This window comes from Agelaius phoeniceus, chromosome 9, assembly GCF_051311805.1.
Source record: "Agelaius phoeniceus isolate bAgePho1 chromosome 9, bAgePho1.hap1, whole genome shotgun sequence".
Classification (NCBI taxonomy): Eukaryota; Metazoa; Chordata; class Aves; order Passeriformes; family Icteridae; genus Agelaius; species Agelaius phoeniceus.
In genome coordinates, this window is record NC_135273.1 from 27,240,754 (window position 1) to 27,264,920 (window position 24,167).

General features: G+C 39.6%; 1 protein-coding gene across 5 annotated transcripts in view; it reads left to right on the plus strand.

Moving 5' to 3' along the window:
• Positions 1 to 24,167, plus strand: part of GRID1 (glutamate ionotropic receptor delta type subunit 1) — a 485,558-nt gene that overhangs the window by 187,121 nt on the left and 274,270 nt on the right. For all 5 annotated transcript variants that reach the window (XM_077183338.1, XM_077183339.1, XM_054637706.2 and 2 more), the window contains one exon: positions 8,037 to 8,321. In XM_077183338.1, the coding sequence (XP_077039453.1) occupies positions 8,048 to 8,321 (274 nt within the window). In that variant the 5' untranslated portion in view covers positions 8,037 to 8,047. The remainder of the gene's footprint in view (positions 1 to 8,036; positions 8,322 to 24,167) is intronic.

Sequence of the window (24,167 nt, forward strand, 5' to 3'; positions counted from 1 at the left end):
CTTAAAATAGTTTTCTGATGCCATTGTGATTAATGTGTAATTCTGTAGAACCATGCACTATTCAAAATTATCAGAAATGCTTAATCACATTTTTAATCATGCCAAACTACAATTCCAAGAGCAAGTCTTCACTAATGGAGTTAGATTTTGTTGAGAAAACAAGCACAGTTATTCTGCAGAATTTTTGTACCATTGAATTTCCATTTTAGCTGCTTATGGCTCTTTTTATTATTAATTAAGAAAACTAGAAAAAGTTTAAATTCTGGGATGTTGTACATCCTTAACCACTCACAATGCTAAATTGTTTTTTTTTAAAAAATAAATACTTTTAATGCTTACATTATGCAGTCTTTCCTGCTGTGGTCTTCTAGATCCACCCAACTGCAAAACAAATAGCAAAATTCATTTCTAAAGCAGAAGGCTGTTTGTGCTCTCAGAGACTCTTACATTCTTAGGAGGAGCTAGAGAGCAGTGTCAGAGCTGTCTTTTGGAAAAACAAGGCCATCTCTTGCCTGTCACTAGTGCTCTCAATTGATGCACTTTTATCAGTGGAGTGTGCTTTTTGCTGATTTCATGACAGAAGCTTCAAAATACAGCATGTTCAATGAAGATTTACCCAAAAACCTTACTTGGAAAACAAGTGGTGTATTTGTTGACCACTTGATGGCATCACTCAGTTGTACAGAAATGAAACTGTGTTGTCAGTAGAGCAGTGTTACTTGTGCTTGGTGTTTTATTTTGGCCATCAAAGAGTGAGGGGAGTTATTAATACACTCCCATAAATTAAACGAAAGCCAAAACTCTAGTTTTGATCATTGTTTTTATTCTCTGTTGTATATTATCATTTTGGAATAATTTCTTTGTCTGCACAAGTGCAAACAGAAGTGTGGCCTAGACTGCTCCTCTTCGTGCTCCTGGTTAATTTTTCAATTATTACTTTCATGGGTTAGTGCTGACACAAAGAATGTTGTCCTGCACAGAAATGGCTTTTTGGTTTGTCTTGCCAGTGATAGTTCTTTACACCTCCAGTTGTTGCAGTTAATGTGAATGCTAGGGAAGGGATTTTGGTTTTGGTGTTTATCATAGGTCCTATGAAATGGCAGCATTTTGCAGCCTTTGTACCAAAAGCTGTCTGTGTGTGCCAGCCAACAATGAGAGAGCACTGAAAATGCAGAGCCAAGGGAGTCATGGAGCAAACAAGGCACGGTGGCAATTATTTAGATGTAAAGGACACTTCTGGTAGTGCCAGGGGAGCTCTGAGAGTTTATACATGCTGAGAATTGGCCCCCAAGACATCAGGTTGTAAAACACAGAGTTGGAAGGAAGCTGAAGATCTAAAAACCCTTCTCTGGAGCAGTTGATGTCACTGAGCAGTGACAAGGCCCCTGTTAGTGCCCTGAACCCAGAGGGATGGAGCCAGCTGCTGACCCCAGCACCTCATTCCCTTCTTCCTCCTCCTTGAATAATGGGAACACAGTACAAAAACTGCCCAAAAATTGGGGGATGACCTTTAGAAGCAATTTTCCCAATTTTTTGGGTAAACATTTAAAAATTTTCATGGTTTCGTCGCTTTTGAGATGTTCTTCAGATGTTGCTTTGTCAGAGGAATTCTGACATAGTGTTTATTTGAATTCTTATGTGCACACACTGATGTATGAATGCACTGGTACACCTGTCCTGCCCTTTCTCAGACCGAGGAGAGGAAGGAGGGAATATTTATTGTCCTCCAACATTTTATCCTAAAAAAGGACACGTCTAAGTTGAGGTACTTTGGGGTTTTGGTTCTCTTGATTTTACTTTTTTTAATCAAACCACAGAGGAGAAATTGTGGATTTTCGTTCTAGTTCTAAGATGCATTTTGTTTTCATAATGGAGTAGAAAATTTCCATCTTCACTACATACAAGGTGGTACAGCAATAAAAGTGCTACATAAATGGTTTTTGCTGTCTACCTTTGTTATCTTTTCTCTATATTATCAGTCATTATGTGACAAGTAACTATAGCTTTGTGTAGATTTCCTAATAAAAATAATAAAGTTTTTGTTATTTGTAGAACCATAGTGTAAGTACAGCACATAAAGGTAAGTAAAAGCCTACAGAAATGAAACAAAGAAAAATAAGTTTATTGCTGAGGATCCAAAGGGAGAACAACTACATAGTGTGTCTTTAAGTGCAAATTATGCAAATTCATTATGAATTGCTTTTCTCAGTTAAGGAAAGAAGCTGAAGAGTAAGAAACATCCTAAAATGTGAAGCAAGAATAAATTACTCTTCAGAAAACCCCATTTAGTGAAGCATGAGGTTCAGTGAGTGCTTAGATAACTAATTTGAATGTTATTTTTAATATAACAATAATAGGAGTGAATCTTTGTGTAAATCAATATTTTTAATAGAAGCAGTCTCAGTGATATAGATGAAATTATTCTATACTTTTTTCTGCCTGATCAGCTGGTTTTGCACAAACCCAATAAATTTTAAAGGCCTTTTGAGGCCTAAAGAGGAATAAAATGTAGATAGCTGATAGTCTTTTGCCATTTTTCTGGGTGGCTGAATTAACTGTGGTCCTGAGCCCTAACTTCATGGAACTTTATCATGTACTAGAGCAGAAACAGTCAGGTTTTCCTTAGATATGTGTAAAACCCTTCTGTGGTTTGTGTTATTTTGGCTTTACATGGAAGAATTGTATCCTTATCCTTTTGAGTTTGAAATATTGCTTGGTGGATGCAGTTGATCTCATTTCAGTACTCCAACAAACCTCCCAGAAGGACTTTTTCCATTTAATTTGAGAATATCTCTGTGGGCGTGTTTCCCACAGACCCTACATCTTGATCTAAGACAATTTTTCAAACTGATACATTTTTATCTCCTAACTCTTGGTTGTTCTAGTGTTTTACCCCAAAATTTTATGTGTATCTGTGTTTATCTTGAAATTGGCTAATGAACCAAAATGCTAATTAAATTTTATACCCATAAATAATGCAGTAGTTCATTTGTATATAGCACATGACGTTCTGCATCTGCTTGCTAGTTCAGTTGGGATCTGCTAATTATGCATTTTCAGCAGATACTACAGGCCTTGATAATCTCATGGAATATTAGGATTTAGGTTCCCAAAACCGAGGGTTTTCCCCAAAATCTGCTGTATTCTTCAGACTTCAAAGATGAATAATGTGAAAAATTAGTTTTCTGTCAGATTGACTGAGGCAGTAGTACCGAGGCAAGCATCAAGTCCCTTGTCTCAGCAGGAAGGTGGCTTTCAAACCTAATCACACACACTTAAGTGCCAACTTAGTTAATCACTTCATTGCAGAGTAATACAGCATGTCTGAAGTTATCTTCCTTCCTTTGAAAACCTTTCCAAGCAGAAAGGCAGCAGCCTCTCCATTTTCAGACAGTGTTTTTTTTTTAATGCAAGTTATTTGTGATGTGGATGATTCTTCATTTGCAGTGCAGTAAAGAGTTCCTAAGGGTTAGTCAAAATGAAAAAGAAAGAAAAATATTCAACTAAAGACTTGAAGAGGATTTATTTAATATGAGAGGGTGTCCAGAGTGGGCAGGATGGTAATGCCCAGAAGTGAGAGACAGAAAGACATGGAAGTTTGAAGAGGCAGTGTGAATGCCAGTAGGTGGATATATTGTTAGAGCTGAAATTACACTGGCAGCTGCTCTGTTGATAATGGAGGAAACAAAGGATCAAGTTTCTACTCTTGTCAGATAATAGGAAGTCACTGAAAGGGAGACCGAGTGATGGTCATGTTGTCACATTGCCAGGAGCAAGATAACAGTTTCTCTTGGAGTATTTTAATCCCCAGTGGTTTGGAGAGAGAGAGAGGGATTTAATTACAGAGATCTGAGATAAAGCTCTTAATGCAAATATCCTCATGAAGATGGTGCCAAATCAGGATTTTGCCATCTGCACCTGTCTTCAGAATTGGGAAGTACAGGAAGCTGGGGTAGGAATGCAAGACCTGAAGGATGATTGCAGCAAAGTAGAAGTCTTGCATTGTCTCATGTACCACGAGGAGTCCCACTGATGAGAAAAGTCACGTGGAGAAGGCAAAGTCTGAAAATTAATAGTGTCTTTTCAGGCTCAAGTGTGGTCTTAATGGAGTTAAAGTTGTGGTCTGGAGTTAGAGATGTGGGTCACAAAATGAGAGAGTTTTGTATATATTGCTATGATGTGAGAATAAAATTAGAGGCAATAGATGGAGAAGAAAGCAGTGTCTTGTGAAACACTGTGATGGAAATAACAGTTGAAGATGTAAAGTGTCAAGCAGATCTGTTAAAGGAAGTCTGAAAACAGATTTCAAAAGAATAGTTTAGGAGAGATACTTCACCAAAATAATGACAAGATTAATCAATAGTTTGGGAAACCTGAATGCAATCCAAGAATAAGCTTGAGAGACGGTCTGTTGATGGAGACCAACACTGAACAAACACCATGACATGATTTAATTGGCTCAAATACATTAATCAAGATCCTTTAGGTATGATGATGGTCATGTTTTCATCATGTTAGACTACATATTTCTTACTGTATGGTTTATATGATGTGGTGTCTTCCTAAAATGAAGTTTGATGGTGATGAAGTAATTCTCAGCACAGTAAACTAATATCTGTATTTGTTTAAGTAGCAGTCAAATCTGGGGCAGAATTACCAGAACATTTCTGTCCTTTCATCTGTGGAACAAATACTTTAAAGGCCTTATTTCTTAAAACCTGTCTAAGTAAAGATATCTGCAACATAAATAAATACTGGGGGCATTTTAGTTAGGAGACTATTAAACGTATATTACCATAACTCTAGTAGTTGAAGATCACTGAAGTTCTCAAGGTGTTTTGATTCCCCTTTCCCTTATGTTGGTAGTTTGATATGGACCAAAGCATTTCAAATAAAATGTATTCAGCTTGTAAGAATGTCAAGATCAGGGTTATGAAATTTTTATGAAAAAATTGCAGGTTCTTTTGAATGCTTATGAAGCTGCAGCTGGTAGACAGAATTAGCCATTTACTCAGTCACAGAGTCAAGAATATTTGTTTGTTGCTGCAAATCCATAGCTATTGTGAAGTTAAACAGAAAATTGCATCACTTTTCTGTGCAAGAAATTGTAGGAATGTGGGGGAAATACTAAAACAAAAATAGTGGTTCACCAGAGTTTTCTCCCAAGATTGTGTAATCCTTGAATGTTCCCTTGCTAAGGAATTTTGAGATGCCTTAAGATCTAATGAGTTTTTTAATGGAGTCTGTTATGTTGTTGTTCCCCATTGTGTTACTCATGTAAAAAGTAATACTTTCCTTCTTTATGTCCTCAAAGCTTATTCTCACCCTTCAGTGCAATAATGGTGGAGAGGTTGAACTTCTTGGAATCCATTGTATTTTTGTATAATGAAAGTCTTCTATTAGGAATGACATGTTCTGTTTCACATTCTGTAATTTGACTAAAGAAAGCAATTCAGAAAACATGAAAATTTTTTTTTCTTCTTTAGTCATTCCAGTTTTTATTGCCTGCTATCTCAAAACAAAGGCAAGAGGAGCACACACGTACTAAGTAGCATATGCTTTCAGGCAGAACATAATCAATTGACAAAAATATCAGAATGTGGAAGCATATTGACTAATTCTTCAATCTCACCCGTGTACACAAGCTACAAAACACTGGGAAAATGCCTCAGCTGAAATGGTCTTTGCTGAGCTATTTCAGCTGTGTTTGGTGGGCTGTGCTGGGAGATAAGGGGGCCCATTTGCTGTGATCTGTAGCCTCTCTGTTATTTCTGCTGTAATAAGCAGCAGCTTTTGGTTAGTGTCAGCCACTGAGTGAAGGTATTTCTTGTTGCAAAACTGGTGATCAGCTCTGAATTTTACAAATAAGTGACTCTCCAATGCAGCCTCCCATCAGAATGGGCTTTGTTTTTTGTCTCCTTCAGTCTGGTTTGCAAGTAAATTGTTCCTGCTACAGCCCCATGTGGCTTGCTGCTCTCACCCTTGGTGACAGCAAAGCTTGCTGGCTGGTGATCTCTGCAGGGGTTTATGGCTCAGCTCTGCTGTTCTCTCCCTCTGTTCTCACTTCTCTGTTCCCTCCCCTACTGTGGCTAAATAAATTACCTGTATGACATGTTCGGTTTTCTCTGGCAAGAAGCCTGGGAAATCAAATCTGTTCCCGAACCTGGGTCTCCCATTTGGCAAATATAATGCCTCCCTGCTGTTAAATCAGGTCAGCTCTCAGGAAAAACAAAGAACAATTTCATATAGCTATAATCAACACAGAGTAAATTTAGATAATGCAGCTGACATATGTTTATTGTAAAGACCATCAAGGAAATAATTTTAAAAGCTCTTCATCTTTGTTGCATCAGGATACATGTTGAACATTCTGTGCACAGAGAAGATCAAACATTTTCTTTCTGTTATCCCATATCAAAGTGAAATATATCTATTTTCTGTCTGGTCTAAGAAGATTTTTGGTGGAGTGCTTCATTGGTTGTGTGAGAAACAGTAGTGTATTTAATTATGGAGACTTGAGGTAATTAATATTCATTAATACTTAACTATTAATTATTCATAATCTACTTCCTTTGACTTTCTGGCCTCTGAAAGTGGAGATATAGGTGTTTGGAGGAGGATAAATAAATGCTTTTAATAGATTGTGTTCTTTTTTCTGCCTTTCTATTGGAGATGAGGCTGCAGGTCACCAGTGGCTGTGTGGCTGCAGTCCCACAGCCTGTGCAGTCTCCTTGCAGGGGGAAGCGCCAGCATGGGCAGCCTCCCTTCTCCAGCTGGAAGCTGAGTTTGCTGGCTCAGCTCTCTGGGTGTCCCAGGGGGCTCTGAATTGCCCCCCCAGAGGCTCTTTGTTCACACGCTGTTAAGGAGCTCCTGCAGACTGCCCAGGGCTGTGGATCATCTCCAGTCTCCTCCTGTCCAGCTTGGCTGTGCAGGGGGAGCAGAGAAGGGTTTCCTGTGGGCAGGCTGTGCTTGTGCTTTTTGGGGTCTGAAACAGCTGCTGAACCCACCCTGAGCTTGCCCCCAGCCCTCTTCCAAGGTGGAGCAGGCAGTTCCTAGTGCCCCTGGGGCACCCTCAGGCCTAGCGCTAGCCTAACCTATGAGGGTCTCCTGTGCTGAGCTCCCAGGGCCAACTTGCTTCCATTTATTCACTGGAGTTAGTAAAAACCAGCATTCCTGGCTGCCTTACACTCTTACACAGCCTTCTCACTGCTATTGACTGAATAGCTGCTGAGGGCCCTGGCTGGAAATGTTTTCTAACTGCAACTGAATATCAGGTTGCCTGATCTGGAGAAGTCCAGCAAGAACACGACATGTGTGGTGCCCTGAGCAGCAGAGCAGACGGACCAGGCCTCTCCACGGTCTGTGTTTCAAACTCAGCATGAGAATAATGGTTTATTCTCAAAAACAGATGGGGTCAAATGTATATGCTGTGTTTTTAAATGATACGTGCTTTTCCAGATCTTTTTAAGGACAGCTACAGTGTTGCTAATAATTGTTTAGTCATTCATGGGTTGTCTTGGTTCTAAAGAATGCCTTTGTTTTTTCAGTGCTCTGAGACAAACAGTGAATGTTTTTTATCAATTTAAATATTCCCTCAAAGCTCTGCTGTATGAGGCAAGTCCTTGGAATGGAAATTTATTGTCCAAAATCTTCATCCAGTGTATCCAACAAGGATTAAGGGGTTAAAGCAGTGAAGTGAGTTTTAAAAAATGGCAATTCAGTTCCTGTGTGCACCAGGACTGACCTGAAGCAAGGGCCATAATCTCCATCCACATCAGCCGTGTCTCAGGAACTGACAGTAGTTATGTTATCTGTCCTCAACTTTGGCATACCAAGACAGATTGCAGATACTCTCTCCTACTCTGAAGGTACAGGACCTAACTCTGAAAGGCTTCAGCTGATAGCGCGATAGAAATAATTTCAGCTCTGTGTTGATGGCAAGGGCAAAACCTTCCTCGTTCCCTTCTTGGCATCGAGGTCGGCCGAAGGAATTGCTGAGCTCGCTCAAACCCTGCTCTACATCTTCTCTTCTCCAGCCTGTGACCTGATGACCCTGGGGATCCTGGCGCTGGTGACATCGACGGGCTGCGCGTCGGCCAACGCGCTGCAGTCGCTGACGGACGCCATGCACATCCCGCACCTGTTTGTGCAGCGCAGCACGGGCGGCTCCCCGCGCACGGCCTGCCAGCTCAACCCCAGCCTGGAGGACGAGGAGTACACGCTGGCCGCGCGCCCGCCCGTGCGCCTCAACGACGTCATGCTCAAGCTGGTCACCGAGCTGCGCTGGCAGAAGTTCATCGTCTTCTACGACAGCGACTACGGTAAGGGCAGGACAGCGCTTCAGGCACTGGCACGTTGGGTTCTTCTCGGCTGGGAGGTGGGGAGCGAATGGAAAGGGAAGGGTGGAATGTGGCGTGCTGGGTTTTTCACTGACAAAGTGTTTTGAGTGGATGCAGGTCTTTGTCTTGAAGGAAAGGTTGCTGTGAAGACTAGTTCCCAGAGAAGGAGCAAAGTTGCTTAGCAACACCTACCCAGACAGACAAAGTTTGAATCTTCTCACACTTTTTCAGTGAAATATTAATCAAGTGTTGACATTGATCAGCAGGGGTCACATAGATGTGCAAGGAAGTTCAGCATGGTCTCTACTTGTTCCAGAAAATGCTTTCTATCAAAGCTGAGTATCGTTCTCTTTACAAATAAATTTTCACAGTAACTATTACTTTTTCTACATGCTTCCACACACTATTCTGTGTCTGGACTAAATTTCACAGTGATATTCCTGGCATTAAGCTGAAAAGTAGAGTTAGCATTTTCTCTAAATCTCATGCATTTCCCTCAGTAAAATTCTTCCTTTGAGCTGAAACTTGAGGAAAAGGAGTCTTTGCCTTGGTACCTTATGATAGCCATAAAGAATAATAAAACCCCAAATCTCTCATTGTGCCAGGCTCTCAGAGGGAAAGGGAACTGTGTATACATTTTTTTTTTATATCTCCCCCACCCCTGCTCAACTGATATGAGCACTGTTCCAAATACTTAACTCATGGTATATTCAGCACTCCTGTCTTAGGATACAGGATCTGTAGTGGGGAAAATAAATTTTCTATGGTATTTTTTAAAACCCTGCTAACAGTTTTGCTTTAAAATGTGATGCAAAACTTTTGATGTGGTGATTTACCATGAACAGAATATAAAAAAAGCAAACTTAAGGTTAAATCACAGAAGGAAAAAACAATCTTATGTATGTCTATGCATATATAGTTTAGATTTTATACATCTTCCACCATTGCAAAATAAATCTTAATTTGCATTCTCCCTATATACTATCTCCCTACTATTTTCAGTAGCAAGTGAGAGAGAAATATCATCTTTGGTTTTGAAGTTTGGTTACTTAGTTTTGGGTGCTAGTTTTGGTTAATCCTGAGTTTTGGGTGCAGATTTCTCTTTTCAGTTGCTACATAGTTATTTGCTGGTCCTTTAACAGGAACATTGAGGATGATGAGGATGGGTTTAAGTAGGAAATCAAATGAGACTTTAGCATCTTTTTAATGACATAGAATTGTTTTAAGCATGAGAAGACTTCCATGATGCTTGTAGAGCTAATCTGTAGGCTCAAAAAATCTAGTAACCCAGCAAATGAACTGTCCTGTAATTACTGTCCTCTGTAATGCTTGAACAGTGAATGCTTTGAAAGCAGAAGTCGCAAGGTATATGGTAGGTGTTCTTTTGGTGGCCTTGTGGTAGTGATGAGAATGTTGCTCTTTAGCAGAGGATTGAGTTTAAAGAGTTCAAATTATTCTAACAGTTATTTCAAGAATGAAGGGGGAAGAAATAATCTTATTAGGATGTCTTAGAGACACCCCAGATACTCGATGTGCAAGCTGCTATTTTTGCTACTAGCCTATCTGCTTACTGAACTATGGTATCCCTTATTCCAGTGATGCGTTTGTGTTTCTTTGTCTTTTTCTTTTTTTTTTCTTGCAAAAGCTTAACATCTCAGTAGCAAACCCTGAAACCCTTAATTCACGTACCTCTAAATTCAGTTATGATCAAATTGATCTTTTCTATTTGGCACAGGCTGTATCAGTAAGACATTAAGGTTATGGAAGATTGCCACAGGCATTCTTCTCCTGTGGGGAGTCTGGTGTGCATTGCAGCTGCTCTTTCCTCTCCTTCTCCTCATGGGTGTGACATCCATCTTAGGCTAATTCCAGTAGAATAATTTTATTTGTAAGAATCTGGTGGGAGGGGTTCCCATAAAGAAGCTGGGTGAACCTTGCCAGATCTGGGCGTGGATTGGTGAACAGAGGATGAATAACCAATCCACCTCCCAGGGTATTGCATGCTGAGCTCCAAAACAGGTGCCTGGCTCCAGGGGCATGGCCCTTTCCTCTGTTCTGAGCTTCCACAGAGCCCTGTTCCTGCTTCTCCAGCAGCACCTCCCTGCCCAATGGGCAGGAGTCCCCTGCAGGCCATGATGAGGGAGGTGACATATTTGTGACTACAGAGAATTTCCAGCACTGGGCTTTGGTGGTTTTCTATAATAAGTGGTCCTTCTCTACCTGGTCTCTGAAAGTTGGACCGTTCCTTTGATTAGTGTTTTAATTTGTTCATTTGCTGCTCTCTAAAGGCCCTTGGTGTCCTCCTTGTGGAAATTGTCAGGTTTTCTGGAGACTAAATAGCATTGCACAATTTAAAGAACGTCCCACACTGTTGAAGATGAAAATTATTTATTAAAGTTATTACTTGTCCCTTCTTTGACATACATTTGCAATTATAATTTCTGTGGAAAAGTAATGGACTTGGTTGTTAGAAACACAGAGTAGTTTCTGAACAGCCTTATAAGCCCCTAGTATTCTTGTGGTTACAATGAAATATGCCTTTTTTCACACTGAAATGATGGATGAAAATGTATGCACAACTTCAGTGAAAGGATATAGTTCTTTACAGTAAAATGCTTTAAAGTCTACAACAAGAAATTGAGAGATTCCTACTGAGCTGCACCAACAGGGGAAAGGTTGGTTGATAATTGTCCATTCAGTTCCCCTGTATTTATACCAGAAAAGATAAAAGCTAATGCTGGTATTTTATCTTCATGATTTAGCCCTTGTTTTTCCACTTCTCTCATTTATGGCTTGTGCATGGTTTCAGAAGATGCAGAGAAACCTGCTCCCCATTGATCACACTGGGAGGCTGCTGTTGCTGAGACTGACATTCATTTTTTGGTGAAAAAAGCCAGCTGCCCCTAAGTTTGCCAATGACTCTCAGATGGTGCTCTGTGGAACCAGGTCCACCCAGCTGTAAAAGAATTTGCAACAGAATTCTGATCTGTTGTGTCATCCTGAGGAGGTTCAGTTGTGCTGATGTGTTTTGAATTATGTTTTCCTCTACAAGAGCATCTTTTTTGCCTCCTCATATATTGCAACAATGTGCACAGGCCCGCTGGGAAGTTTAATATTTTATTTTGCTGACCTTCTGGATGTAGAAGTATCAGTAATCAAACTTTACTGACAGAAAAATTGGTAGTGGGGCAAGTTTCATAAAGAATCTTAGCAAGCTGTAAAATGACTATCAGTTAAAAGCAGTGGGTGCCACCCACCAGAAGATGAGGTTGGGAAATAAACAGTTGAAACTGTGCTTCTAGGGTGAGCAAATAAACAGATGTGTGGTGAGAGAATGAATTTGAGAAGGGTTTTGGAGGCTGGATGTGAAATGAAAACAATGAGGCATATTAAATCATATTTCTGAGGAGAAATGTGAGTAATAGCTATGTTTTCACTAGATTAACCTTACTACTGAAAAACACTTCTTATCTCTATAGTTAGATGAGGTCTCTGCTTTCCTGCATACATGTCTGCATATCTGTATTGCAAAATGTAAGATAAAATAGGGGCACTTTATGAGTCCACTTTGTCAATGAAAATGGTATTAGACCTGGGAAAAGTAGCTGTAATAATTTATTCTTAAGTTTTGGTATCAATAAGTGAGTGTTGTTTGCTGAAGAAAAGTGTTGTATAAAAGTCTTACAGAAGAACCTTTTGAATATCATTTGACCTCCCAAACCAAGCTATGAAGCTTGGTTCCTACAGGAGAAAAGCCCCAAGGCCACAGCTTACTGAGTTCTAAATTTTTTCCTCAAGATTAGAGGTCTGTTCTTTTTCATTGATGCTGCATTAACTTTGAGTGCTACTTGATCAATCTTGCTATGTGGAAGGAACTTAATTTTTGGTATGACTGGTTTTGTGGGAGGCTGAGTTTCCCACAGCGATTATGTGGCAATTTCATTTCTGAGTCCTGCCTGTCAAGGGCCTCAGCCATGATTGTAAATTACAGGAATTGTGCTATTAATAGTTTTACAGCAAGATATATTGGTCCTGGAATGGTCTGTCTTTTGTCAAGATTCTTTGTGCAGGCTGCTACCCTTGCATATATTTAATTTGCAGAGGAATGTAATGAAAATTGAGAAATGCATGCATTTGCACAGGCCACGTGGAGCACTGCAAATCCCTTGAGATGTGAAACATTGACTGTCACAACAAAAAAGAAGCATACAGAGCATTTGCATATGAGCTACTTTCACCTTACCTGCTTTAAGTTTTCTTTTATCCTTGTTTTTTTATAACTCATCTACTGCTTTCTGTGTCATGATTTCAGCTGCCAGACAACCACTTCTGCATCACTGGGGCTGCCATATTTCCAGTGAGCATGCCTTGCTTAACATAAACACAAGCAATGTGACACCTGAGGTGCTGAGCCCCCTGTGTTGGTAGGTGCCTCTTCAGCAAATCTGACACTGCCAGGAAGTGTCTGACTTGTCCTGCATGAGCTGTGCTGATAAGAGTTTGCCTGTGTTATTAAAAATACCTGGTTTTTTTCCAACTGGTTGGTGCCTCCCAGCTGGAACTGTTGTGGAGAAGCTTGAATTGAGATTGCTGTTTAAACAGTAAGGATATATGGACTTGAGGCAGCCAGCTGCAGAGAAATGTAACTTCTTTATGCTCATCAGTCTGCAACAGCAATCACTTAGGGAGGGAATCCTCAGCCACCTCTGCATTGATGCTGCTGTATGAGGTAATAAAGGGGAGGGATGGACTGGGGCTAAGCACCTTTTCACCCAGCAAGGAACAGAATTGCCTGAGTATTTATTCTACACAATTTCTGCAGTACCTAGTTATTCAGGCATAACTGCACACTGGATGTCTAGTTTCCAGACTTGTATAAGATCTACCTGGAAAAAATGAAGACTTTCCTGTAAAAAATTTTTGTCTTTTAATGTATGATCATCATTGCAGCTGCAGAGAATGCCAGGAAAGAAAGAATTCAGCCAAGTTCTCCAGGTCCAACAGGGAGTTTGTAATACCATGGGGTAGAGAAAAAAAAAATGACCTTTTGACTTTTACATTGAATTTGATCTGGAAGCTATTGAAGAAATGGAATTGTGTTATCCTTGAATCACTTTTCTGACTGTGGCAGCACTTAAAGTAATTGGTCTGCTTAAATTAAGCATGGATTTTTGTCATTTGTCATGATATTTCTTTTTATTTAGTAATGCATCACTATATATAACACCAAATGTAATTAAAGAAAGTCAATTTCACTTCCAATTATTACTTATACATTACTTTTAGTACTTTGATTTTTAAGGTATGGAGTGTGTGTGCTAATAGCAGCAGTGAGATTTCCCCCTCTCTAATCCCCATAATTCCTGGCAAGGTATGGGAGCATGGGCAGTGGTTGTTTCCCATAAAACATATTAAATGCTTCCAGGACAATGCCTGATGTGATATAAAAATGATCTTGAAGTTATGGTACAGCCTTTATTCTCAATGTGTCCTATCACAGCTTTCCTGTAAACTTCAGTGGTAGCAAAAACTGGTCAGAGATCTCTGGACCAAGAGTTTGGGCAGTTTCAGGCATCTTATGTCACTCAAAAATTCAAGGCAAGTTCAGGAAATAATTCTGAGCTTTGAAATAGTTTGAAAAATGTTTTGCAAAGAGATGATGCAAGTTCTTTTAAAAAATTCAAAACCCCCAGGACCAGCACTTTGAGAACAGAAGGTTTGCACTTTGTATTCAAAATAGATATTTTTAAAATCACTTAATCTTAAAAGACTTGAGAAATCTCTGTCTGGGTGGATGCTCATGAGAAAGGGAAATGAAAGGTGTTATTAGAAGCAGTTTTCAACCAGTTTTTCAGCTCAGTCATCTGGTCAAAAGTGATTATTAATCCAGTTCTGAAAGCTCTCATTGGTCATTCTTTAGTGTCTCTTTTTAAACTAATTTCATTTTAGTGACCACTCTTCAGGCTTAACTTTGTAGAAACTGGGGCTATTGGTGATTCTGTTTTCCTCCCTTTATATTCTGAAACAGAATAATACAGCACACACTAGCTAGAGAAAGGGCAACTTCAGCAGCCTGGAACCAGAGGGTGCAAATTAATTCATTTTGGACAGAGAAGTCTTTGAGAAATGTAGATGTCATCCGTGGAAGGCCTAAGGTCTTGACTTTCTTTCCCTGAGTGAAGGTAGATAGAATCTCTTGAGTTGGACTGATGGCATGAAGCTCAACAGTTTGTTCAGGTGTGTGAAAAAGACAAGGAGAAATGCAAAGATGATTTGGTGTACTTGAGTGGGGAATCTGAGGACCCCATTCCAGAAAGGGATCTCTTCAATTCAGAATTGTTAGGGACTGAATGCTTACACATGCACTTGGAAGTTGTTGGATGAAAGCATAGCTGGACATTGAACAGAAAGGTAGAAGTTTGTCCTGGAGGATGTATGCAGGGCTTCAGGCAGTGACATCATTCTGAGAAAATATATTCAGATATCTCAATTTGCAATGAGCTTTGAATAAGTTCCCAATCCCCACTGGCTTTCATGAAAACAGTAGGGGAGAGGATTCATCTGTGTGGATCCATATACATGCAAACACACACAAATGTATGGGTAGATTTAGATACAGAAATATATATAGAGAGATATTTATGTGTGAATTTCAAGAAAAATAGTAAAGGAGTGTGTCTGTTTATATACATGCATATGTATACACTTGTGTGTAAATGTGTGCATGAGTCCATTCGTATGCAGAATCAAGGACACATTTCCTCTGCTCCTTTTGTGCCTTTGCCCAGTCCCCCAGGAATCCTTCTGATGCCACTATGGGCAGAACTTCTTTGGGTTCTTCCCTGTTTGGAGACTGTTTCTGGTTTGTTTTACCCAGTTAAGAGTTGATGTGGCTTCCTAACACTTCTTTCTGTTTTCCTTATTGAGACAGAAATCCCATTCCTTCTCCTTCTCACATTTCTGTGGTTTATTTATTTATTTTTCTTATGGCTGAAGCTTTGTGTGGGTTTTCTGGCTTTCTTCAGCACCCTGTCCAAACTGTTTTCGATGTCTAGCTAGCTGTGCAGAGCTGCACAAATTGCATCTCCCAGCCAGACATGTGCAAAGGAGGCAGAGTTTTGCTCTTCATTGGATTGAGCTATGTAGGCCTTTTATACCTTCTGCATTTACTTTCTCATGTATTTAATGTTTGAATCTGGTGCTCTGGGAGTTATTTTAAGAGTAATTTCAATCATTTGAGGAGAAAATGCATCATTAGACTGTAAAAATTAAATAAAAAGCAGAGGAAAAAATGTTTCCAAGTTTGGATTTTTCAGAGTCAGAGCCCATTACCAATGTAATCTGAATGCCTGAATTCTATTGGAGAGTGATTTAATATTCATCATCTTATAATAGCATTTGTTTAAGTGGAAATAATGCTTTCTTTTTTGTTTACAAATTGAATAAATAGGATTAGTCTCACTACTGGGGAACATAGAGTCCTACAGAGATACTTTTTAAATACTGGATATTTTGTTTTAGTGTTCTCTTGGTTTAGTAACCAAGACTCAAATAGACTGTTTCTTACAAAGCCATATGGGAGAATTATAGAGGGCTTCAAGAAAGAGACAAAAATTGAGCTGGGACATCCCTTGGAATAATTTAATTGATTTTTCCCTGTTATGGGAGAGCACTAAATGGCAACAGCCACTGTCACACTATTTGGAGACAGTAGTTGAGTTCATCAATTTGCAATGTCTTATGGGTTCAGGAGCTATTGGCAGTCCCCACTTCATTGAATCATTTAGGTTGGAAAAAGACCTTTAAGATCATAAAGTCCAAATATCAACCATGTCCCTAAGTGCCATGTCTACAGGTCTTTTAAATGCCTTCAGGGATGGTGACTCCACCAACTGCACTGCTTCCCTGGGGATCGTGTTCTGGGCCTTGGTGATCCTTTCAGTGAAGAGGTTTTTCCTGATATCCAATCTAAACCTCCCCTCATGCAACTTGAGGCCATTTCTCATTGACCTCTCCCTTGTTACATGGTAGAAGAGAGGGACCCCCACCTGGTGGCAGCCTCCTTTCAGGTATTTGCAGGGAGAGGAGAGGTCTCCTGTGAGACTGCTTTTCTCCAGGCTAGACACTCACAGCTCCATGAGGTGCTCCTATGGCACTTGGCTCCAGACTCTTCACCAGCTGTGTAATCCTCTAATTAGCACTGCATGATGTCACTCAAGGTCACCTGCTCCATGGCCTTCCCAGCACCCTACTTCATCCATCAGCAAGAATCAAACCAATCAAACAGTTGAAGATTTATCCAAGGGTGGATAAATCTTCAACTGTTGCATAGCAGATGAGGAAGGGAGCTCAGGATAGTGATTTAGTGCTGGTGTGTGTTATGGCTGGCTTGAATTTCATTTCCAAAGTCAGAGTGATTTCCTCTGCTCTGCTTCTGGCCATTGTTTGCTTACATCAACAGCAAAGTATCTTCTAGCAAAGCATGCATGGGGACTCAGGCAAATACAGAAACTGTGCAATAGAAGAATTGTTATGTTTATACCAAAAAACCAAGCAACATCCAGTGCCTGGAATACAAAAGCCTTCTTTGCATAATGGGCTATAACCCAGTGATCTCACTTGTCCTAATGCAGTTCCTCAGTAATTCTCAAAGTAATTTTGCTTTGGCCCACTTGCATGAATATTTGACATTGCCATTAACAGGAATTAAGACATATCTCATCTCCCAAAAGCCATATAATAATGTCGGGGGAACTTTGTTAAGAAAGGAATAATCCATTAACTAGGACCAACATTTCTCTGTAATCACCTTTCTCCTTCAAATGACAGAATCTTTGCAGGAAGGAACTGTCATTTATTTTTGTAATAGGGATAATAATCCTTCCTGCTGTGGAAGAATAATTAAAGGTCAAATTCTGGCATTGTATTCATGAGTCAGCACAGCCTGAGCACCAACACCTAACTGGACACCCCACCAGGCCCTTGTGGTGCAGTAGAAATCTTGGCTGAAGGAACAGCAGTGTGCTTTTCTTTTCAGTGAAGATTTTCTCTGTTGCTTTGCATTAAGGATGCTTTGTAATGATTGCCTTATGTATGGAAGCATATACGAGTGCATCAAATTATTAAAAAGTAGTTTGGACCACCCAAAGTGTGCTCTCCCTATTTAGCAAGGAGCATTTGGTGACATTCTGTGGCTTTGCTGTATAAAGAAGTATCTGTGGGAGTCTTTGTGGTGCTATATATCTTTTATTCTCTCCCATCCTGTGCAGCCATATAAGTCTGGACAAGCTGTAATTAAGTGAAACAATATATTAGAGTACTAAAATGGGAATAACAAGGGCAGCCTTGCGATGGGAAGGGTGGGAGGCAAGCAAAGAGGAACATTTAAAATGCTGGGTTATTGGCCAATTAGTGGGTTTGACTGAGTACTCATGACAGGTGTATTTAAGTTTTCTTTCCCTCAAATCCTAATTAAATCATTGGAAAGAAAGAAAATTCCAAATTATGGTAGAAGGGAGAGCCTTCAAGCCCAGAAACAAGTGAGTTTGGCAAGTTCAGCAGCTCCCAGTAACCACATACTGGCTTCAGGGAGATGTGACAGTGGTGTAATGGCAGTGATGGCACTAGGGGTTGGAAGTGCTTTTGGGGAAAATCTCAGACCATCCTCTTCCTGTTCAGATTGCTATTATTTAGCCAGTTCCCTTTGGATCTGGTTTAGACAGAAAAATAACTAATTAGGAGTAAGAGAAGTCCTGAATATTTTTTTGGTTATGCCAGAGAACAGTAAGACATTTATGGTCTCTTCAGACAGATGCCTCAGAAAGGTGTTTGATGGTTTATAATGTGCTGTGCTTGAATTAAAAAACAACTGACCAGTTAGTAAAGTGGCAAGATAGCAAACTACAAAGTTAGCAATGAGATTTTTCTGTTTCCCTTTCTGTGCTTAGCTATGGTAAAGATGGCAGAGGGGCTTAATTTCACTAACTCAGCAATGCCACTGCACTTCATTAAAAAAAATCACCAGGGTAAAAATTAGCTAAAAGCTGCACTTTTGGGGGGAAGAAGAGAAGGAACTTTGTTTTTAAGACTGAGATCTATTTTCTTGTTTAGGTTAAAGAATCTGGACTTAGTTGGTTTAAATAATAAATTTGAAAAATTTATTACTTTTTCTCAAATTATGTAAGAGCTGATGTGCCACTAGCCTGAAAAATGAGTGAAAAGTCTTCTTGAAATCCAGATGTTTTTTCTGAATTCCATATGTTTATGAAATACAGGTGATCAAGGCAATAGAGAGCTCTGAAGTTCTCCTGTGCTCAAGGTTGAACTGTGAACTTGATTGCAGACTCTTAGACAGCAAAGAATCAACCCAGCAGCAGGTGCTGGCTTAGGTTTGACGCCAGGGCTTTCCAGAACAAAAGGGTCTTGCAGAGTATCCAAGGGTACTGAAAGCTTTAATCAGATGTTGTTGAACATGAGGTATTCCAAACATCAGACACAAAGTCACAGGACTAGTGAGTGCTGCTGCTCAGGAAGGGGTTTGTTCCCAATGTTTCAGTGTTTAATCCCTTTTGTGTGCTAATTAACCTTCTGTGTTTCATCTTCCTCAGCTGATGTCAGGAAGAATTGTTGTTATTCTTATATTGTGTCATGGATTGGAATGGAGTAAACCATCTCTACAAAAGTTCTAAAAACCTGAGTCTACAGTAGTTATTGTGATGGTTTAGGATCTACTAAATATATTTGAATTTAATCATGGTTAATGCAAGATCTAACTTTCTCTTGGTCATATTTTTAAATTCCTCTGCAGATGGACTTTTCCTTTGCTTGAGACTTCATGAAATTTATTAATCACTTTATAATAAAACCAAACAAATTTGAGATCCTTCTGCTGCAGAGGGGCTGGCAATACCACCTGAGGGGAAGGGACATCCTTACAGAAATAATAATCACCTCAGGCAGGGGGGAGTATTTGAGGAGCTCTGACCCTTTACAGGAGAGAATTGCATTTTCATACCAGGTTTTTAATATTAATATATGAAGAAGGATTACCCTTGCTGTCTAATAAAACAGTAGCTAATTAGATATTTGGTTTTTAATAATGATGAAAGTTAGTGTTAGACAATCATTTGGGGATTCTGAATGATTGTTTAGAAAACAAAAAGCTTTGCTGAATTTCCTCCTAGTTGTGCTCACTGTTGCTTTTCAAGTATTGCTTCAGCAGAGATCTGTAGACACATGTTTTTTATCATGGATTGATTAGAAAATGAGGAGGTAAGAATACCTATGGTTTTTGCATGTGAGTGAGAGTGATTTTGGAGATGTTTAGATCAACATGCTCCTGAATGTTCTTATTTGTGTTACTAATCTAACTGGAAAAAAATGATAAAAAATATTGAGTTGAGTATTCTCTTTAGCAGAACACATGAACCAAAATAAGCAGCAGAATGTTTTTTCCCTTAATAATGGTTTAAAGACTGGAAATTGGCAAGCAAAAGGAGACCTGTGGGGATATATGCAAATAGCTTTGTTTTCCCATATGTCTTGGGTGGGAGGATGTCTGCTTTCTCTTTAGCTAATTCTTTATGTGTTAAAGAGCTGTGGCGTTAGGGGAAAATATCTTTATTTATTTATTTAAAGGAAAAATGAAAGACTCTGATAATGATCTGAAAGAAGTAGTTTCAAGATTTAATGTTTATTGCTGTTAATTACTGTGGTAATTGTATAGAAGTGGTAATGTGTGATGGTAATTGCTAGTTTATTTTTTGAAACATGTTAATGCATCCACAAGTGAGTTTTTCATTAGAAAATCTTGTGTAGGATGCAGCCATGTTGTCGGACACCAGACTCTGCCCACAGCCTGTCTCATGGTGGGGAGTCTCTTACAGAACTTTACTGACTTACATGAAATATCATATGTTTACAATAAAATTAAGGCCAAATAGTCATTAAACTTAAAGACCACAGAAGCTGGCAAGATGCTTCATCTCTGTGCTTTGAACGACAATTGCCAATGAGAAGTAGTTGGAATTTCAGTGTCAGGGAGATGACAAATTTTCATTGGCTTTTAAAGCAATTGCAGAGCTTGGTCTACAGATTGTTTCACATTTTGAATACATTTTTACCAAGACCTTCTTAAAAAATGTGACGAGACTTAATTTTAATGAAATTTAAGGGACTCTTCCATACATCAATTTAACCTGTCAGTCAGGTTTACACTCATGGCCCATAACCTTCTGGTTACCACATGGTTTGTAGCAGCAGGCAGTGGTTGCATCCCTGTGACTTTTCCACAGCTTTTCCGTTCCAAATGTTCAGGTGACAGGTTGTGTGTGGTTTAGATTAGCTTGCTTTTTTAAGACTGGTTAACATTTATCACAAATGAGGTTAATGGCTGTGGTGAGGGTTGAGCTGAAGTCCCGCCCCTTAATGTTTCTTACAAAAATGGCAGTAACAGAAGCCAAACCAAAATCTAGTTTTCATGTGAATCCTTTCCAAGAAAATGTGGTGTGCCCCACTTAGTCATCAGTTTTGAAAAGAAACTGAGTATTGATTCATAATAGGGGTTGTATTTGTTAGCATTCTTGTTGGAGAAGGCACTTCCTCCTCTTTTTGACACCTTGACCCAAAGGGCTTAATTCAGCAAGAGATTATTGAAACAAAGGGGATCTTTCTCTGAACTACAAGCTTCAGGAGAGGCCTTACTGTACTTGCAGGCAGTTTTGTTCTCCTTGTATTGAGGGTGAGGAAGTGATCAGTATTTATTAAGTCTGAAGTGGCTTCTGTGTTCATTTGTGGTTCATCTGACAGCCATGCACTTTGTAGTTAGTGTTTCTATTTAAAGTACAGGCTTTGTCTCTCTCCTTGCTTCACACAGCAATGGGGAAATGGAAACATCCCTACTAGAGGTAATTGGTAAAAAGCCATAACAACTGCCACACTATGCACTGGAGTTTATATCTCACTTTACTTGCTGAGGCTGCAAGTCAGAGCTTAGAAATGATTTGCCTTTCTCCCTTTGTAATCATATGCTGCTTCTGAGGCTTCACTGGAATGCAAGTCGTGAGGACTGGGTTATTACTTTGTCCTTAGCTTGAGCTTGCCCTCACAATGGGAAGAGCTGTGGAGTCATTTGGGCAACATTAATTGGAGGCTAATCAGGAGCTGGTTGTCTTCCTTCCCCTGCAGTCTACACAACAGCTGCCTGTACAGTGGCACGGCAGCTAACAAAGCAGAGCCAGCTTTTTGGGAGAGCTCTGTTGGTTTGGCATGTCTGTCCTTACAGCTGCCCACCCACTGCTGAGACTGACTGGTGATGTAAAGGGTAGGAGAAAAAGATACATGAACATATGTGCTGAGACTATTTTGGGGGGCATTTTTTGTGTTTTTACTCGTGTCCTCATGCTGACACCAAGTGTTGTTACTTATTGCTCTACATGTGTGTGCATATACATGTACAAATGTGTACATCTGTGCATGTGTAAATGAAGAGCAAAGACAATTCATGCTTGTCTTGATGAATGTCACTTGGAAGCTATAATTAGAAATTGAGCTTTAAATACAGAGGTAGCATAAATACAGAAAAAACCCCAAACTTGTGGAAATAGGAGTTTGGTTTGGTACCATTTAGACACATGGATAAAGGTGGTATTTCTGGGAAAAAAATACAAATTTCTTGGGATTTTTGTTGGTGGGTTTTGTTTGTTTTTGCAAATCAACATCTAGCTTTTCAGGCTCCCAAGCAAGTCAGTTTTATGAAGTTGGAGGTTAGGAACTAATGCATAGCACTCAGTCTTTGTAGGAACATACCTTCATTGAAGCTGCACAATTCCTTGTGCTATTTCCTTTGTGCACACACAGCACAAATGTGAGCTGTGTGTATCATTGCAAGTGCACATGTTAAAAAGCCAACACAGAACCCACTGGTAATGAGTCCTGCCTGTAGTTGTTAGAGCTTTAAAGGTTTTCAGTTACAACTTTGTTTCAAGGTAACCCTGTTACCTCTGTTTACCATTTTGCTTTTCAGATTTAATTTGTTGTGTTTGGTCTGTCCTGAAGAGTGAGTGGTTTTGGCAAGGTCAGGTTTTGTAGGTAATGTGACGTTGATTTGTGAACACCAAATATGTGGCAAGCCCATTGGAGTTTGTGTGTTTGAGTGCTCTGAGCTGACTACCTCTTAGTGTTTTCTTCTCATCTTGCTTTTTCTTCTCTTTCTCTGGTATTTTGGATGGAGAGTGTAAGATTTCCATCACACCACACAGTGATGTGTGCCAGGCAGTCTGTTGTCAGGGGCTTCCTGAGGTAATGCTGCCTTCACCACGTGCTGGATGTATGAAGTGTCTTGTCCTGCCATCTCCCTGGTCAGCCAACTCTCTGTTATTAATGGATGATCAAACTGGGAGGTGCAAGGAAATCCACCTTACCTGAGGTAGCATTCATGCTTAGGCTGTGCTGAGAGCTTCTGAGAGATGAGACTGATAGATGTGGTGTTGGAAGTTAGCTCCATTAGCTCCATGCATATTATAATTAAAGTCAGGCAGGCTGATAAATACTGGAGAAGGTTGGCTGTAAATTCTGATGATAGTCAAGGTAAAATATGTTCTAACTTAGATGATACTGAAGTAAAATTGCCTGAAAGACTTGTCTCAAGGACAAAATCAACATCTTTTTAGGGATTAAAATATGTCCTAAGTTAAATTAAAAGATAAAAATTAGATGTGATGTTAAGATGTTTGAAATTGTGAGAGCATAGAATATTTTACTGTGAATTTAATCACATTTCGAAGGACTTCAACCTGAATGTCCATATGTTAGAAAAATGAGAGCTTGGTAGACCATGGAGGGACATTTGTTTTGCTGCTCTGGTCTTCCTGCTTGAACACTCTTGTTTACTGTTGGAAGCTTAAAATGATTGATAATAAAGCCCTCCACAATTTTATTTCTGTCATCTGTAGTGTTTGATATTGCTATTAAGGCAAGTGACAAAAGGTATGCAGCCCTGAAGAGATGTAATTGTAATACAGCAGTGAGGCTTTCTATGTTAGTTCTCACTCCCTGAGACATTTTGATAATTGAGAGCTTGTTTCTGCTTTCCAGTGTGTATTAAAATGGTAATAATTGCATAATCTCAGTCCTATCCTGCCATATTAATTTTGAGTTCCCATTGTGTTGGTCTCTATTTCATTGTATCCAGATGCTTATATGGCAAACATTATGACTGGGAGGTAATTCTGCCTTAGGTAATGCTCTTTTTCTCTAATGCCCTTGTATACCAATGATTGAAAGTTTAATATGTTTACACCTAGAGGATTCCTGCATGAAAGTCGTTGTTGTCTTCTGAGAGTAGGATATGCATAGATAGCAAGTGTTTAATTCATCTCCCTATTTTTTTCCTCATGATTAAAGATTTTTTTTTTTTACTGAAGATGTCTCTTAGTGAAAGGGGGGAAGAAGAGACAGCAGGGAGAGTAAGGTTATTATTTTTGTCTGTTGATTTTAAGAGTGTATTGGGGTTGGAATTGTTTCATAGCACTATGGAGGATGGTTTGTTAGGATGTTTTTAACTGCATCATCCCTGGACAGTGGGGGATGCTTTGGTTCCCTGGGAATGAAAGGTGGGATGCCACTTCTGACAGCACTCTGCTTCACCCTGCAGTGTTTGGCACTGGCACAGGTTTGGCTTTGGGCAGTGTGGGAAGGCTCCAGGAGTGCTGGGAGACCCAAATGGGAGGGACCAGGTTGTGGAAAAATGGCTTTAGATCTTGGATAAAAAATTGGTCCCTTTCCCATACCTCTTCTCTCCTCTGTGACAGATTGTTCAGTTAAAATTGT